Source organism: Staurois parvus, unplaced genomic scaffold, assembly GCF_062004578.1.
Source record: "Staurois parvus isolate SC_StPar_1 unplaced genomic scaffold, SC_StPar_1.0 ptg000287l, whole genome shotgun sequence".
NCBI lineage: Eukaryota > Metazoa > Chordata > Amphibia > Anura > Ranidae > Staurois > Staurois parvus.
Genome location: NW_028318083.1, coordinates 171,356 through 190,546, shown reverse-complemented (window position 1 = coordinate 190,546; position 19,191 = coordinate 171,356). Strand labels below are relative to the sequence as shown.

General features: G+C 42.1%; 1 protein-coding gene across 1 annotated transcript in view; it reads left to right on the top strand.

Moving 5' to 3' along the window:
* The window catches only part of EEF1E1 (eukaryotic translation elongation factor 1 epsilon 1), a 31,474-nt gene extending 19,154 nt beyond the window's left edge, over positions 1 to 12,320 (top strand). Inside the window, exon 4 of the mRNA XM_089682169.1 lies at positions 12,109 to 12,320. Coding sequence (XP_089538295.1) covers positions 12,109 to 12,249 — 141 coding nt within the window. The 3' untranslated portion in view covers positions 12,250 to 12,320. The remainder of the gene's footprint in view (positions 1 to 12,108) is intronic.
* Positions 12,321 to 19,191: the final 6,871 nt, after the last annotated feature.

The following is a 19,191-nucleotide window of genomic DNA, read 5'->3' as shown; positions in this document are numbered from 1 at the left end:
CCCCGACCATTCTCTGCCTGACCCCCTGTGCCTACCTGCCCGTTAGTTGCTGTACCCGGCCTGCCTGACTACGCTTGCATTGTATGTATTGTTATCTGTGGGTGGTTTGGTTTGGTTCGTTTGCACTGTATTTATGTTTTAGTATTGCACTGCGTTTTGTATTGTTAGTATTAATAAATTATAATGTTTATAACATATCTGAAGTCTGCGTTTCCCTACGTCAGTTCACATACCTCTGGTCACACCCGTATCCCTGACAGTGGGTGTGTGGGCATCATCTTGGTTTTGCCTTGGTCAACTTGGACACAACCTCTACAACTTTCATGTTGTTTAGCACAGGCCACATTGGGACCTCAGGCCCTCCAGGTGGTGGCATACAGGGAGCCATACAACAATCATCATGGAGATATCCAGAGTCAGGTTGCTTTAAGGGAAGTACAGCTTATTCTGACTTAGGCAGAGCATCATGTTTTGGCCCTGTCTGCGGTGCACATTCCAGACATGGAAAATGTCAAGCAGATCTCCTAAGCCATAAAAATCTGGATCCAAGAGTGGTCTCTCCACGCAGAGATCTTCCAGTCACTCTGTCTCCAGTGAAGAATGCCCAAAGTAGGCATCCAGATTAACAAACAGGACAGATGCGTGTCGAGGGCCAGAAATAGTTTGCTTTTTGGTGGCTGTCCTCATGGCTTTGTGGATTAGTTCAACCTGATTTTATATGCATTTCTCCTTTCTAAACTCCTGCCTCACCCGCTTCAGAGGATAGAGCGGTAAGACATATTGATGACTTTATTGCACTGAATTGGCCCAGGCTATCATGGTACTCGGATATAGTCAGACTTCTAGCAGACTCTGTGGTCTCAACTGGATCGCCCTTACCTTCTTTCTCAGGGAATTTTCTCAGCCACCTCACCCTCCTCCACTGTCATACATTCCTCTGCCGCCCCTTCATCCCCAAAAATGGCACAGTTTGACCCCCTTGCAGTTCTTTGAATTACCTGATCACATTGCATCCGTATTAATCTCCATCACCTCCATTTTTTTTATTATCCCATCACAGCTGACCTCTCACTACAATTTTGCATATTTTACCCAAATACTACCCTAATTTCAACTCTCTTCACTTTGCATAGGTTCATTCATTTAACTAATAGCATCTTACTTTTGTTCAACAACCTATATTAACCTCCTTCTTCTAACATAATACCTCTCCCCAGTAACTTTATAAACTATGCTTTTACATCCATTTACCCTCTGGCCTGTTCTGACATGAGCACACTTTTGTAGTAAACATAGAAAACCATTCATTAACAATGATTTAAATAGCACAAATGTAAGCAGTAACTGGGTTGGCTCTAGGCCTTGTCCTCTCAGGGTGTACTACAACGTACACCTGTACATTCCTCGCAAACAGTCCCTTGGATGTCAGTTGGGTCACAGCAGCTACATGGACACAGCCACTGCTCCAATCTGATGTCCATGTGGGTGCACAGATCTCCCAACACAGACAGTGTGTGTCTTGGGCCCTGTACCCACATGGATGTCAGATTGGGAGCAGTGGCTGTGTACGCACAGCCACTGTGACCCAAATTAACATCAGTAAGAATGCCTGCTCAGGGATGCTCAGAATGCCTGTGCAGTTTTTCACAATTGCATGCAATGCATCTGTTCACACAACTGCTGTATGCAACTCAACAAGAAGACAAGTGTGCCTCACCATGCCCAAAGTTATCTTTGTCGTACAATGTGAAGAGCCTGAACAGCCTGGTGAAGCGCCATAAACTGTTGAGCGAATTGTGGGGCCAAAGGTCTTGCGTTATTTTCCTTCAGGAGACCCACTTCCGCAAGGACAAGATTCCAAGGTTGTGTCATTTCTGTTTCGCTACGACATATCATAGTGCCTCTTCATTCTCTAAGTCTAAAGGGGTGGCGATTCTAATCTCAAAACAAGTCCAATGAGTGAAACACCAAATTGTTACTGACACTGATGGTCAATTTCTCCTGGTCCGGGGGTAGCTTTGTGGGCAGAAAGTTACTTTAGTCAGTTTGTATCTATCTACTGAAGTCTCTTCGCTGGCGTCTTGCCTATCTCTGATGGATCAACATTGTGAGGGGACAGTGATCTTTGGGGGAGACTGTTATGTGGCTCTCGATCTACTACAAGATGTGTCGAGAGGAGCCTCTCACCTCTCATATTCTAAATTGCGGATGGAAAGCTACTACATGAACATCAACTGGTGGATGGTTAGGGGCTGCTACACCCTCATGATAGGGACTATAGTTTTCTACTCCCATAATCATAAAACTTATTCCAGGATAGAATACGCATTCGTCACGCAGAATGCTCTTATGCTGGTCTCCTATGCGACCATTGGTTCTTTCACGATATCAGATCATGCCCGCAACCCATTGTACTCTAGAACTAGGCGAGCAGATTCATCGACCCTGGCATTGGAAGCTGAATGCACGACCCGACTTATCAAGGGCAGATTGTGGAATCTCTTGATTCCTTTTTTAGGACCAATTCCACTGATGAAGTTTCCCCGTTTTGTCTCTGGGAGGCACATAAATGCGTTCTCCTTTGAGTTCTCACAAGCTTACGTAACCATAGAAAAAGAACCCTCGCTTCTCAGATGGAATCTCTGTTCACTAAAATACATGCCCTGGAGTGAATACATGAGAAATATCAAGCCCAGCGGGTTGAAGAGCAGCTACAGACATTGAGAGATAGTTTGAATTCCCTTCTTTCTGATCGGGCTAAGGCGAAACTTACTCGGGTGCGAAGGTCCTTTTACGAATATGGCAATAAACCAAGCAGACTTCTAGCTAATGCCTTAGATCCGCCAGAGCAAAAACGTATATTTCAAAGATAAAATCCACTTTCTTTCTTTCCTCCTCCTCGGAGATTGCTCTGTCATTTCGAGACTATTATACTTCCCTTTATAATCTGCCGGATGGCACTATCCCTCCTTCCCAGAGGGATAAACAGGAGGCTGCTAAAGACTGCGAGCTTCGAAGATGCCTACCCTGACGGCGGAGGATGTCGTGAACCTGGACGTCCCAATATCGGCAGATGAATTCATGAGGGCACTTGCTTCTATGAAACCCGGTAAAGCTCCTGGCCCTGATGGCTACACACTGGCTTACTACAAGCAGTATGTGGACAAACTGGCCCCCAGGTTCTTGGTGGCATTTAACTCCCTCAGGGAGGGCTACAAGATCCCAGCAAGCTCTTTACAGGCTCATATCTTAGTAATCCATAAGCAGGGGAAGGATCCGTATCTCTGCTCTAGTTATAGGCCCATCTTCCTGCTAAATGTAGCCCTTAAGATATTTACAAAGATTTTGGTGTCTAGGCTCTTGCGGATTCTTCCTTCATTGATTCACCCGTACCAATCTGGATTTACTCCAGATAGAGAGTGCAGAGACAACACACAACGGGTCTTAGCGGCCGTACATTAGTCCCTCTCAATGCAGGTCCCCTTGGTGCTCTTCTCTGCAGATGCAAATAAAGGCTTTTGACAGGGTCTCCTGGACTTTTCTGCAGACAACCATGAAACATATTGGTGTAGAAGAGGGCATGCTGCAGTGGATTTCTGCTCTTCACTCCATCCACCCCATCAGCGCGGGTTGGAGTTAACGGAGCACTATCAGATGCATTCTCTATTCGTAACTGGACCAGGCAGGGATGTCCTCTGTCACCCCTAATTTTTGTACTTACCATGGAACCCTTCCTAAGGACTATCAGGGCGCATTCAGACATTAAGGGTATTACAGCTAAGGGCAAGGAACACAAATTGGCTGCTTATGCGGATGACTTGATTTTCTTTGTGTCTTCACCAAACCACCTCTTTATTGTCCTTGCTACAAGAACTTGTCCGCTACGAATAGCTTTCCAACTTTAAAATAAACTATTCCAAATCAGAGGCTATGGGTATTTCTGTAGACCACTCCTTTCAACAACATATTGCCTCCCAGTTTCACTTTAGATGGACTTCTTCTCACATTAGATACCTGCGTACGAATATCCCTTGGGATTTGATACTGTCATTTGAACTCAACTTTGCCCCTTTGGCTATAACGATTCAAGCTGCTCTTTCATGCTGGGACCATGCTGGGACAGGGAGGTTTTCACATGGTTTGGACGTATCAGTATCTTAAAGATGAACATTATGCTGAGGCTTAACTATCTGCTTCAAGCCCTCCCGATACGACTTCTGCCCAGCTGCCTGCCCAAGCTGTGTTCTGACTTCCTGAGCTTTGTGAGGGGGGGGGTAAGCTGGCACGACTCCAGAGGAGTATCCTCGCTTTGCCAAAAGTTAGGGGAGGGGCATGTTTCCTGGACTCGGTGAAGTATCATGAGGCTGCACACCTTGCTAGAGTGGTGGATTGGTGTTTTACACACAAAGCAAAGTTATAGAGCAGACCACAATTGCACATCCCCTGGCTGGTCTTCCTTGGCACCCTTGGTCCTCTTTGCCTTTTGTCTATCAAACACCCACTGATGGGAGAAACACTTCGAATAACCAGGACTATTTTTAAAGTTACTCATTTTTCCCCATGTCCGAGTCCTTTACTGCTCGTTACAGGGGCAGTGGGATTCCTGCCTGGACTCCTGGACCCCCATTAGATTTTCTGAGGCAGGCACAACTGGGAGCGTTCTTGCATTCTCTACCAGGTGAGCTAACTACCCTAAGGGAGCTATCCCCATTTGGGAAGAAAGAAAAATGAGAGAAGCCTCCTGCACTGCCAAACTAAAAACTAGCCTAAATGGCTGCTAACACCTAACTATAATCAAATGGCGAGAAAAAAATGTGTAAAAGAAATGGTGCTGTGCTAAACAACATAAAAGCAAATAAATAAAGTGCTGCACTACTGCTTCATAAACTGAGTGAACACTCAGCATAAAAAACATCACAAAATGAGTGAACAATCGGCATAAAACATGATTCATGTGCAAAAGGAAATAATCCCAACAGCTGTAAAACAACGAGTGTCACAAGTGGCAACAAAGACAAATTGGATGCGGCGCTATATTACAACTATAATTATGCAAAAACGTCCAAGATATATAGTGATTAGGTGACTAATGTGATCACAAACATTGTCACAAGCAGAGTAACATGCAGTGCAAAACAAACAGTCTTGGTGACAATCCCTCTCCTTCAAAAGTGCTTCTTCCACGCGGTGATAGTGAGAAGGGTAAGGCTGTGCACTCACCAGATGCACAGTGTAACTGCGCATTTAAAGATGAACTTTTTCTACTGGATCCACTGGTAGCTCCTAAAGGTCAGGTCAGGCCAGATATTCCTCCCCCCGCTGGATGTTGCTGACAATCCACGGTCTCCCTTTTGGGTGACTCTATAGGTGATAAGTGACTCACCAAGGGCCACAAAGAAAGGAGACCAATAGCGTGATACCGTTTTTAAAAAATGGATTTTATTTCCATACAGTATAGCATAGGTAAAGGAATCAAAAAAACACTGACCATGAGGTGAATTAAAAGATGGCCGCTGTGACCTCCATGGTGCCGGCGGCAGAGAGATAATGACGCTGTAGCTCCTTCCCTAAAAAAAAAAAAATAGTGAATGCAATAAAACCACAGAATCCTAAAGTGTTCAGTGGATGAAATGCATGAAGAAAAATATTTTAAAAAAGTCAATGGCAAAAAAATGTGGCATCAAACAAATAGTCCCAAAACAACACAAAAAGTGTGTATCTTAAGCACAAAGCCGTGAAAACTCAGTGACCCCAACAAACGGGCAATCCTTCACCACCTACCATGCGCAATCACCTTCCAAATGCAACTCGCAAGGAGTCACAAAGCAAAACACAGGTTGATGATCTCAGTGGGTAAGACAAACGAAGGCTCCTCTCCATGGCATATACAGCAAGCAGTAATACCAATGTCCTTAAAGGTGTATAACTTTAAATTTCCTCCGCCTCCAAAATCCTCACAAGAAAGGATCAAAAAGAGCTCCCATAGTGTAGTAAGTAAATACTTTATTAATAGACACAAAAAAAAACTACTCACATGTATAAAATGGATCTGCAGACCCAAGAGGCAATCACTGTATTAAACAGTAGAGGGTGTATGAGGTTGGGAGTACCAAGATGGTGGCCGCCGTCCATATCGGAATGACGTCACCACACTTCCGTCCTATGCGTTACGTCACAAGTCATGTGACTTCATCAGGGCTAGGAAGGTGGTGGAGGACTCCATATAAAGGGAGTCCACAGCTGCAATACCTCAAGGGGGCGGAACTCTGCAGCCATTTTAAAGGAGAACAAGCAGGGAGGACAAACACAGGAGAAAAACAATATTGCAGATGATTTGCTAAAAACATCCTGCCATGATCAATTAAATAACTCTGGAGAGGCATAAATAAATAGAGATAAAAGGATAGCATGAGAAACTCATCTGTGGACCTAAATATAAAAAATGTATGGGGACAATTATTTATATATATATATATATATATATATATATATATATATATATATATACAGTTGAAAGAAAAAGTATGTGAACCCCTTGGGATTACGTGGAGTTTTGCATGAATTGGGCATAAAATGTGCTCTGAACGTCATCTAAGTCACAACAATAGAAGAACACAGTCTGCTGAACATAATACTACACAAACATTAGATGTTGCCATAACATGTAAACATTCACAGTGCAGGGAGGAAAAAGTATGTGAACCTTTGGACTTAATAACTGGTTGACCCTCTTTTGGCAGCAATAACCTCAACCAAACGTTTCCTGTAGTTGCAGATCAGACCTGCACAACGATCTGGAGTAATTTTGGACCACTCCTCTTCACAAAACTGTTTCAGTGTAGCAATATTCTTGGGATGTCTGGTGTGAATCGCTCTCTTAAGGTCATGCCACAGCATTTCAATCGGGTTGAGGTCAGGACTCTGACTGGGCCACTCCAGAAGGCGTATTCTGTGCTGTTGCAGCCATTGTTTTGTTGAATTACTTGTATGCTTTGGGTCATTGTCCTGTTGCATCACCCATCCTCTGCGGAGCTTCAGTTGGCGGACAGATGGTCGTACGTTTTCCTGCAAAATGTCTTGATAAACTCAGGAATTCATTTTCCCATCAATGACAACAATCCGTCCAGGCCCTGAGGCAGCAAAGCAGCCCCAAACCATGATGCTCCCTCCGCCATGTTTCACAGTGGGGATGAGGTTTTGATGTTGGTGTGCTGTGCCTTTTTTTCTCCACACATAGTGTTGTGTGTTCTTCCCAAACAACTCAATCTTGGTTTCATCTGTCCACAGTATATTTTGCCAGTAGTGCTGTGGAACATCCAGGTGCTCTTTTGCAAACTTCAAACGTGCTGCAATATTCTTTTTGGACAGCAATGGCTTCCTCCGTGGTGTCCTCCCATGTACTCCATTCTTGTTTCATGTTTTCCTTATTGTAGATGTGTCAACAAAAATGTTAGCATGTGCCAGAGATTTCTGTAGTTCTTTAGCTGACACTCTGAGATTCTTCTTTACCTCATGCAGCATTCTGCTCTGTGCTCTTGCAGTCATTTTTACAGGATGACCGCGCCTAGGAAGAGTAGCAACAGTGCTAAACTTTCTCCATTTGTAGACAGTCTGTCTTACCGTGGACACATGAACATCAAGGCTTTTGGAGATACTTTTGTAACCCTTTCCAGCTTCATGCAAGTCAACAATTCTTGATGGTAGGTCTTCTGAGAGCTCTTTTCTGCGAGGCATGGTTCACATCAGACAGTGCTTCTTGAAACCAGTAAACCCAAAACAGGTGTGTGTTTTTTAAGGGCAGGACAGCTGTCAGCAACACATCCAATATCATCACACTGATTGGAGTCAAGGTTGGCTCACTCCTGGCTCCAATTAGCTCTGGAAGAAGTCATTAAGCTAGGGCCTCACATACTTTTTCCTCCCTGCACTGTGAATGTTTACATGTTATGTGCAATTAAACCATGGCAACATCTAATGTTTGTGTAGTATTATGTTCAGCAGACTGTGTTCTTCTATTGTTGTGACTTAGATGACGTTCAGAGCACATTTTATGCCCAATTCATGCAAAACTCCACGTAATCCCAAGGGGTTCACATACTTTTTCTTGCAACTGTATATATACACACGGGGGGGGGGGGGGTGAACAAGAAAACACCCCTCATCCCCTGCCATAATCAATAAGTAAATAAAAATAAATGGATGTCATTGACAATACCAATAGATATCCATACATAAAAAGTGAATAAAGGGGGATGCTAATAACAATAGAAATACAAGGTGATAAATGTAAGTGGACCTACACTCATTAATACTATAATAAAAACTCATATTTATATATATATATATATATATATATATATAACACCAACCGACTGAATAAAGATCTTGAGAGTATTGATCGAGATGTTAAATACAGGAAGGGTAAAAGATATACCAGAGGGATCTGAATGATTTTAAGAGTGGCCTAGTTTTTAAATGGCAATCCATTTTGAAAGAAACTGAAGTAACGTCAACAATGACTACTCCTATCAAGAAAGCTAAAGTGGAGGTTAGGAAAAAACCAAGAGGCCCTGACAATGGGAATATGAACCGGGATCCCCCAGTTGATATGAGAAGAAACAATTATGGGTCTAATCATCCGACACCGAGGAATGGGTGGAAACCAGTGGATATGAGGGGAGATAATGACCATGGATATTATGCTCCGAATTATCAGACACCTAGGAATGGATGGAAGCCTAGAAATGGGATTTCTTTTCCAAAGAAGACCATCTGGGAGAGGACACTGGAACAACTGGAGTCCCTCCTATAATAACTATAGCCCTCAATATTACCCTAGATATGATGAACGGTACAAAGAGAAGAGCCCAAGGCCACCTTTAGACCATGGAATCCATCATGACCAGGGGGAATCGTCTGGAATATTTTTCTCCTGTGTCTGCCCTCCCTGCTTGTTCTCCTTTAAAATTGCTGGCTGCATTCCCATCCCTTAATGTATTGCAGCTCTGGACTCCCTTTATATGGAGTCCTGCACCACCTTCCTAGCCCTGATGAAGTCACGTGACTCGTGACATAACGCGTAGGATGGAAGAGTGGTGATGTCATTTCGGTACGGACAGCAGCTGCCATCTTGGTACTCCCAGCCTCATACACCCTGTACTGTTTTTAACCACTTGCCTACCAGGCACTTATACCCCCTTATTTACCAGGCCAATTTTCAGATTTCAGCGCTGCCGCACTTTGATTGACAATTGCGCGGTCATGCAACATTGTACCCATATGAAATTTTGATCATTTTTTTCTCACAAATAGAGCTTTCTTTTGGTGGTATTTAATCGCCACTGGGCGCTTTACTTTTTGCGCTATAAATAAAAAATTGCCAAAAATTTGAAAAAAAAAAAGTTTCTTTGTTTCTATTATAAAATTTTTCAAACAGGTAATTTTTCTCCTTCACTGATGTGCGTTGATGAGGCAGCACTGATGGGCACTGATAGGCGGCACTAAAGGGCACTGATAGGCAGTACTAATGAGGTGGCACGGATAGGCGGCACTAATATGCAGCACTGATAGGCGGCACTGATAGGTGACACTGATGATGGGTACTGATAGACGGCACTGCTGGGCACTGACTGGCGGCACTGACTGGCACAACCGCGTGGCACTGACTGGCAGCACTGCTGGGCTGCCCTGGTGGGCAGCACTGGTGGGTGGGCACAGGTGGGTGGCACTGGTGGGCACAGGTGGGTGGCACTGGTGGGCACAGGTGGGTGGCACTGCTGGGCACAGGTAGGTGGCACTTCTGGGCACAGGTGTGTGACATTGCAGAGTGGCACAGGTGGGTGCACTGCTGGGCACAGGTGGGTGATCTGCTGGGCACAGGTGGGCGGAGCTAGTGGGCGCACTGCTGGGCACAGGTGGGCGGAACTTGCGGGTGGCACTGCTGGGCACCGATCATCAGGGCACTGATCATCAGTGCCCTGATGATCGGTGCCGATCCCCGCTGTGACAACTGCCGGTTCTCGGCAGTACTTTCCTCACGATCTGACAGCGTGAGGAAAGTGCAGCCGAGAACTGGCACTTGCATTTCCCTCTGATCAGCGTGTCATTGGACACCGCTGATCAGGTGGTAAAAGGCCGCTGTGATTGGCCTTTTACCACATCACGTGATCAGCTGTGTCCATAGGATCACGGAGATCGCCGGGTGCGCGCCCCAGAGCGCGTTCTGGGGGGACGTCATATGACGTCCACTCAGAACTGGCCAGCCGCAGTGGAGCCATCATTCGGCTATCTGCGGTCGGCAACAAGTTAATACAGTGATTGCCTCTTGGGTCTGCAGACCCGTTTTATACATGTGAGTAGGTTTTTTGTTTTTTTGTTTTTTTTGTGTCTATTAATAAAGTTTTTACTTACTACACTATCGGAGCTCTTTTTGATCCTTTTTTGTGAGGATTTTGGAAGCGGAGGAGATTTAAAGTTGTACACCTTTTAAGGACATCGGTATTACTGGTTGCTGTATATGCCATGGAGAGGAGCCTTTGTTTGTCTTACCACTGAGATCCATCCGGTCTGGGATCATCAACCTGTGTTTTGCTTTGTGACTCCTTTCGGGTCGCAGTTGGAAGGTGAGTGTGCACACTAGGTGGTGAAGGATTGCCTGTTTATTGAGGTCACTGAGTTTTCACGGCTTTGTGCTGAATATACACACTTTTTGTGTTGTTTTGGGACTATTTGTTTTGATGCCACGTTTTTTTGCCATTGACCTTGTTTGTTTGTTTTGGTTTTTTTTATATATATTTTTTTTCATGCACTTCATCCATTGAACACTTTATGATTCTGTTTTTATTGCATTCACTATTTTTTGGTCACAATTTATCCTTGTTGCCACTTGTGACACTCGTTTTACACCTGTAGGATTATTTCCTTTTGCACATGAGTCATATGATTTTTTTATGCAGATTGTTCACTCATTTTTTAAAAATTTTTTTTTTTTTTTAATACGGAGTGTTCACCTTCTTTATGAATCTGTAGCGCAGGACTTTATTTGTTTGCTTTTATGTTGATTGTTCACTCACTTTATTGATGCAGTAGTGCAGCACCATTTCTTTTATACATTTTTATCCCCATTTGAGAATCTCTGTATGACTGGTGAACCCCTGCAGCATTCGCACTCTCACACCTATGTCAAACAGAAGATACAAGCATTCTTTCTTGAAACACCTCCTTAATGTGGCAAAAGCATGCATCCCGGCATTGCCCCCTACCAAAACACATTGGCTGGCTCGCATAAACGAGATTCAGGAAATGGAGAACATGACTATGTCCTTCCACTGGGGTTAAATGTTGTATTCTATATATTATTATTATTATTATTAATATTATTATTATTAATAAAAAGACAATGTAAGGAAGAGGTGGTGTGACTTAGAGATGTGGGTGGCTTGGTTCATCTCCACCTGGACTATACACCTATTTGAATCAGTGATTTTCCGCATGTGATCTGTACAAGTTCCTGATGCCTGGGGATGGGCTGAGCTCTCCAACATTCTGTATTGATGTTTTTTTGTTTTTTTTTCTTTTTGTATGATTTTGTTATGCCATTTCTTCGATATTAAAGAATAAAAAAAAAAACCAAGGAGACAAGTGTGTGTATATATACACAAACACTGAAATGAATATTTGATTAAGTATACAATTTAATTGAGTTTCACCAGACAACTGCTTACAAATGAAACTCGTTCAACGTATCAGAAATGTTATGTGAGTAAGTACTCCACATTATACAGTCATTGGGAAATTATGCTTCTGTTCAGTTTAAAGGGGTCTACCGTAACCACCAAAAGTTTTTCAGTAAGTAAAAAAAAAAAAAAATGTTGTCCAATGTTTCCTTTCCTCTCCTTGGGTCACCCCAGGACAGGAAGATTGTTGCTGTCATAATCACCAATTATAAAGAGGGGAGGGAAAACAAACCTAAAATGGGGAGGGGAAATACAGCAACCACTGAACGACCTGTAAACTGCAAAATATAACTTTTTTTTTTTTGTTTTTTTCTTGTGCTGTAAATGTGCTTTTAACGTTTTTTTTTTTTTCTTTATTTTCTTTTCTTCCTAGGCTGACCTTTCAATTCAAGAGAAGGAGACTTCCATTAATGTATCTCGTTGGTTCAGTTATATCCAACACTACCCTGGACTTTGGCAGCATCTCCCCAGCTTGGTCTTTATTAAAAATAGAATCTATATGGACATCCATTAGCTGACTGGACAGCTTCCACTGGCATTCCTGTCTAGTTATTTATTTTAATAAATGAAACTTTTGGTAGTTCACATATTTGATTTGCAAGTTTTGTATTTTCATCCCTCTTTCTGTAAAATAAGGAATCTGATATACATTTTTTTTTTTTTTGTTCTCCCTTCCTGTGTTTTATAATATTGTGCCAAAAGAAAGACAGGTTGATACTCTACTCTAATATTAATAAAAAATGGATTATAAACCTTAGTCTTGGCAGGTTAAATTTCTAAACCCAGAACAGATAACATTGCATGCAAACATGAAAAACTGATCGTGGCCACAAAAGATCCCCTTTTCCTACAATACGTTAGTATTACCATCACTAAGAGATCAGTGGTGTCATCATTCATTAGAGAACTCATAGCACAGAAAGATATACCCTACCCTCAGGCCCCTCTGCCATTAACCTTCCACTCTCTGTAAATCCAATGTTAACATTCCCATATGTAAACAAACAAACTGATTCCCTACTGACCTTTTCTTATGTTCAGATTGTTTACTGAAGACTAACCTTGCTGCACTGCAATATACCATCACCAAAGTCCAATCAGAATGTATAGCATCACTCTATCAAGCCCCCACCACCTTTTGTGTGCTTATATGTTATAAGTGGACAGATATGAGTTGCACCAGCATAATGTTTTGACTAGTCCTAATGACTGAATGAAGAAGCTGGGCACAAACTTAGAATGCCTCCCAGTGACCTTTAAATCAAAAATTTACACCCAAATGCATGATCCCTAGCACTGTGTTTACAGCACCTTTCTTTTATTTTTGGATAGATCACATCAAATACTGTTTTGTTTGCAGGACTGTGGTACTGTGCATGCACCCCACTTCATCTCCCATTATGGGTACGTTTTATTCTTACAGTTTGGGGAAGTAAAAAGAGGTGGTTGAGCTGAAATTTTACTGTAGCCTTTAAGAAAAGGGTGTACACATTTTGCAGCAACATTTTAAATCACCTGTTCACAATTCTATTTTCAGAATGTAACCTGTTCAAGAGAATAGGGCTGTGTTGCAACTACATATAATGCACACTGTGGTGTGTCATTTACAGGGTTAAAACAGGATGTGAGTTTTGCTTCCTCACGACCTGTCAAATGACTGAAAAGCGATCCACCATAGATTGCTTTTCAGAGGGGTGGTACTTTTTTATTTACACTAACATCCACATTTTCAGGACAAGATTCTTCAAGGTCCAAGTAGTACGAGTACAGAAAATTTTAGCAGAATGTTAATAAGTGGGGTGCAAACTCTGCCATATGTCTAAACATAACTTAAGGATATGGTGACACCCTCTTCAACAATGTTGAAGTAAGGTATAGACATAGTTCACATGGGAAGGGGGAATCGTGTCAGTTATTGAAAAAACACAAGATTTGTTCATGGATTTATCTGTCAGCATCACTTATTTAATGTAAAATATCAAAACAAACACAGCTGCAAGACTATATTCCAAAATGATCTCCCTAGGAATATTGGATAATGACAATTTTTTTATTACCCTGTGAAATAATCTGAGCAGAATGTTGTTTACGAATGTCTCAGGCTAGGACCCAAGTCCTGAATATAGTAAACTGCAATATGTATGGTAATATATATATATATATACACACACACACATTTACAGGAAGTCAAACAAAATGATGGAAACACCAGGTAAAAAAACATTTTTACCTAATATGGTGTTGGACCACCTTTGGCATCCAAGACAGCCTTAATTCTCCTGGGAATTGACAAATATACAGGTGAAACTCGAAAAATTAGAATATCGTGCAAAAGTTAATTTATTTCAGTAATACAACTTAAAAGGTGAAACTAATATGAGATAGACTCATTACATGTAAAAGCAAGATAGTTCAAACCGTGATTTGTCATAATTGTGATGATTATGGCTTACAGCTCATGAAAACCCCAAATCCACAATCTCAAAAAATTAGAATATTGTGAAAAGGTGCAATATTCTAGGCTCAAAGTGTCCCACTCTAATCAGCTACTTAAGCTATAACACCTGCAAAGGGTACCTGAGCCTTTAAATGGTCTCTCAGTCTGGTTCAGTAGGAATCACAATCATGGAAAAGACTTCTGACCTGACAGTTGTGCAGAAAACCATCATTGACATCCTCCATAAGGAGGGAAAGCCTCAAAAGGTAATTGCAAAAGAAGTTGGATGTTCCCAAAGTGCTGTATCAAAGCACATTAATAGAAAGTTGTGTGGAAAAAAAAGGTGCACAAGCAGCAGGGATGACCGCAGCCTGGAGAGGATTGTCAGGAAAAGGCCATTCAAAGGTGTTGGGGACTTTCACAAGGAGTGGACTGAGGCTGGAGTCAGTGCATCAAGAGCCACCACACACAGACGGATCCTGGACATGGGCTTCAAATGTCATAATTCCTCTTGTCAAGCCGCTCCTAAACAACAAACAATGTCAGAAGCGTCTTACCTGGGCTAAAGAAAAACAGACCTGGTCTGTTGCTCAGTGGTCCAAAGTCCTCTTTTCTGATGAGAGCAACGTTTGCATCTCATTTGGAAACCAAGGACCCAGAGTATGGAGGAAGAATGGAGAGGCACACAATGCAAGATGCTTGAAGTCCAGTGTGAAGTTTCCACAGTCTGTGTTGATTTGGGGAGCCATGTCATCTGCTGGTGTTGGTCCACTGTGCTTCATTAAGTCCAGGGTCAACACAGCCGTCTACCAGGAGATTTTGGAGCACTTCATGCTTCCTTCCGCAAACATGCTTTATGGGGGTGCTGACTTCATTTTCCAGCAGGACTTGGCACCTGCCCACACTGCCAAAAGCACAAAAACCTGGTTCAATGACCATGGGATTACTGTGCTTGATTGGCCAGCAAACTCACCTGACCTGAACCCCATAGAGAATCTATGGGGCATTGCCAAGAGAAAGATGAGAGACATGAGACTGAACAATGCAGAAGAATTGAAGGCCGCTATTGAAGCATCCTGGTCTTCCATAACACCTCAGCAGTGCCACAGGCTGATAGCTTCCATGCCACACCGCATTGAGGCAGTAATTGCTACAAAAGGGGCCCAAACCAAGTACTGAGTACATATGCATGCTTATACTTTTCAGAGGTCCGATATTGTTCTATGTACAATCCTTGTTTTATTGATTGCATGTAATATTCTAATTTTCTGAGATTGTGGATTTGGAGTTTTCATGAGCTGTAAGCCATAATCATCTCAATTATGACAAATCACAGCTTGAACTATCTTGCTTTGCATGTAATGAGTCTATCTCATATATTAGTTTCACCTTTTAAGTTGCATTACTGAAATAAATTAACTTTCACTTGTATATATGTATATACAGTTGTGTTCAAAATAATAGCAGTCAGACATCACTAAGTAATAGAATATCCAACAGACAGATATCCAAGTAATAGAAATCCAACAGTCATGACATGCATGCTGCTGATTCTGTGTAATTGAATCACTAATTGAAAGGGGCATGTTCAAAATAATAGCAGTGTGGAGTTCTATTAGTGAGGTCATTCATTCTTTGAAAAACAGGTGGCAATTATTGCCCTTATTTAGGGAAGGAACGCAGCAAATGTTGTACTTGCTGGTTACAGTGCATTTCTCTCTGAAATTCTGAGGAAAATGGGTCGTTCCAGACATTGTTCAGAAGAACAGCGTAGCTTGATTAAAAAGTTGATTGGAGAGGGGAAAACATATAAAGAAGTGCAGAAAATGATAGGCTGCTCAGCTAAAATGATCGCAAATGCTTTAAAATGGCAACCAAAACCTGAAAGACGTGGAAGAAATTGAAAAACTAGCATTCGAATGGATAGAAGAATAGCCAAAATGGCAAGGACTCAGCCAACAATCAGCTCCAGGAAGATGAAAGAAGGTCTAAAATTACCTGTGAGTACTGTTACAATTAGAAGACGCCTATGTAAAGCCAAGCTATCTGCAAGAAGCCCCCGCAAAGTCCCACTGTTGAAAAAAAGACGTGCTGAAGAGGTTACAATTTGCCAAAGAGCACATTGACTGGCCTAAAGAGAAATGGCGCAACATTTTGTGGACTGATGAAAGTAAGATTATTCTTTTTGGGTCTAGTGGCCGGAGACAGTGTGTCAGACGACCCCCAAACACTGAATTCAAGCCACAGTACACTGTGAAGACAGTGAAGCATGGTTGCGCAAGCATCATGATATGGGGATGTTTCTCACACTACGGTGTTGGGCCTATATATCGCATACCAGGGATCATGGATCAGTTTGAATACATCAGAATACTTGAAGAGGAAATGCCCTTGAAATGGGTGTTCCAACAAGACAACGGCCCCAAACACACCAGTAAACGTGCAACATCTTTGTTCCAGACCAACAAGATTGACGTTATGGAGTGGCCAGCCCAATCCCCGGATCTTAATCCAATAGAAAACTTGTGGGGTGACATCAAAAATGCAGTTTCTGAGGCAAAACCAAGAAACAGAGAAGAACTGTGGAATGTAGTCCAATCATCCTGGGCTGGAATACCTGTTCACAGATGCCAGAAGTTGGTTGACTCCATGCAACACAGATGTACAGCAGTTCTCAGAAACAGTGCTTATACAACTAAATATTAAGTGATTCAAAGGAAAGCAAAATCTTCAAACATTTTTCAGTTTATATAGTGAATGTTTGAATTTGTAAAGAAGAATACAAACACTGCTATTTTTTTGAACAGTCTAATATTCACTTTTCTTCAATTTTTTAGAGGAACACAAATTTGATATATTTTTCTTCATGTTGTGATTTGTAATAGAATGTGTAGTGTTCCCAATGCATTTGTGTGTATGGAAATAAAAGCTATTAGAAGGATTTTGAGCTTTATTCACTTTTTTCAACACACTGCCATTATTTTGAACACAACTGTATATAAACAAATACAGCTGCTAGCTAGATTTTATAGTAATGATAACTCTAGATCAGGAGTGTCAAACTGGCAGCCCTCCAGCTGTTGCGAAACTACAAGTCCCATCATGCCTCTGCGAGTCATGCTTGTAACTTTCAATCTTACAAAGCCTCATGGGATTTGTAGTTTGGCAACAGCTGGAGGGCCGCCAGTTTGACACCCGTGCTCTAGATAATAGACGAGTGGCAATGGTTTAAATTAAAGCAATGTGACAAAAATGCAAAAAAAAAATAATTTTAGTTTCACATTTATAGGCTTGGACAAAGATGACCCAGAATTAGGTGCCAGCTTTAACCACTTCCACTTTGGAGCATTTTTTTAATGGTTTGCACATTTTAAAGTCTGCACCTTTAGCTATATAAATTTACTTAAAAATCCCGATCATTATATATTTAATGAACACAGAGGTCCTGTGAAATAAAAAGATGATAGTTGCAAATTTTAAAAGCTACACAAGATTTTATCAAATCTATATAACAGTTTAATCTCAATTTTTTTTTGGTTTACAACATAAAAGATGAAGTAATGTTAAGTAAATAAATACCAAATATTTCAAGCCGCAAAACTGTGCCCACAATGATCAATGAGTGTTTTATATAGGGACCTAGAATTATTTATCTCACGGTGCAAGGAAATATACTACATTGCCAAAAGTATTGGGGCACCCCTCCAAATCATTGGATTCAGGTACTCCAATCACCTCCATGGCCACAGGTGTATAAAATCAAGCACCTAGGCATGCAGACTGCTTCTACAAACATTTGTGAAAGAATGGGTCACTCTCAGGAGCTCAGTGAATTCAAGCGTGGTACTGTGATAGGTTGCCTCCTGTGCAATAAATTCATCCGTGACATTTCCTTGCTACTAAATATTCCACAGTCAACTGTTAGTGGGATTATAACACAGTGGAAGCAACTGGGAAGAACAGCAACTCAGCCATGAAGTGGTAAGCCATATAGAATGACAGAGCGGGGTCAGCACATGCTGAAGCGCACAGTACGCAGAAGTCGCCAACTGTCTGCAGAGTCAATAGCTAAAGACCTCCAAACTTTTTGTGGCCTTCAGATTAGCACAACAGTGTGTAGAGAGCTTCATGGAATGGGTTTCCATGGCCGAGCAGCTGCATCCAAGCCGTACATCACCAAGTGCAATGCAAAGCGTTGGATGTAGTAGTGTAAAGCATGCAGCCACTGGACTCTAGAGCAGAGGAGATGTGTTCTCTGGAGTTATGTATTACACTTCTCTGTCTGGCAATCTGATGAATGTGTCTGAGTTTGGCGGTTGCCAGGAGAACAGTACTTACCTGACTGCATTGTGCCAAGTGTAAAGTTTGGTGGAGGGGGGATTATGATGTGGGGTTGTTTTTCAGGGCTTGGGACTGGTCCCTTAGTTCCAGTGAAGGGAACTCCTAAGGCATCAGCATACCAAGACATTGTGGACAATTTCATGCTCTCAACTTTGTAGGAACAGTTTGTGGATGGCCCCTTTCTGTTACATCATGACTGCGCACCAGTGCACAAAGCAAGGTCCATAAAGACATGGATGAGCAAGTTTGGGGTGAAGGAACTTGATTGGCCTGCACAGAGTGCTGACCTCCAACCTGTTAGAACACCTTTGAGAGGAACCAGAGCGGAGACTGCAAGCCAGGCCTTCTCATCTCACATCAATGCCTGACCTCAGAAATGCGTTTCTGGAAGATTGGTAAAACATTCCCATAGACACACTCCTAAACCTTGTGGGCAGCCTTCTCAAAAGAGTTGAAGCTGTTATAGCTGTCAACTCATTGTTGAACCCTATGGACTAAGACTGGGATGCCATTAAAGTTCATGTGCGTGTAAAGGCAGGCGTCCCAATACTTTGGCAGTTTAGTGTATGTCAAGCCTTAAAACTGTGCCCAAAATCATCACTACGCAAACAATAACCAATAACAGACAATGAAAAAAAAACTATTTTGCTTGCCAATGATTGGATGATGGAAGTCAGC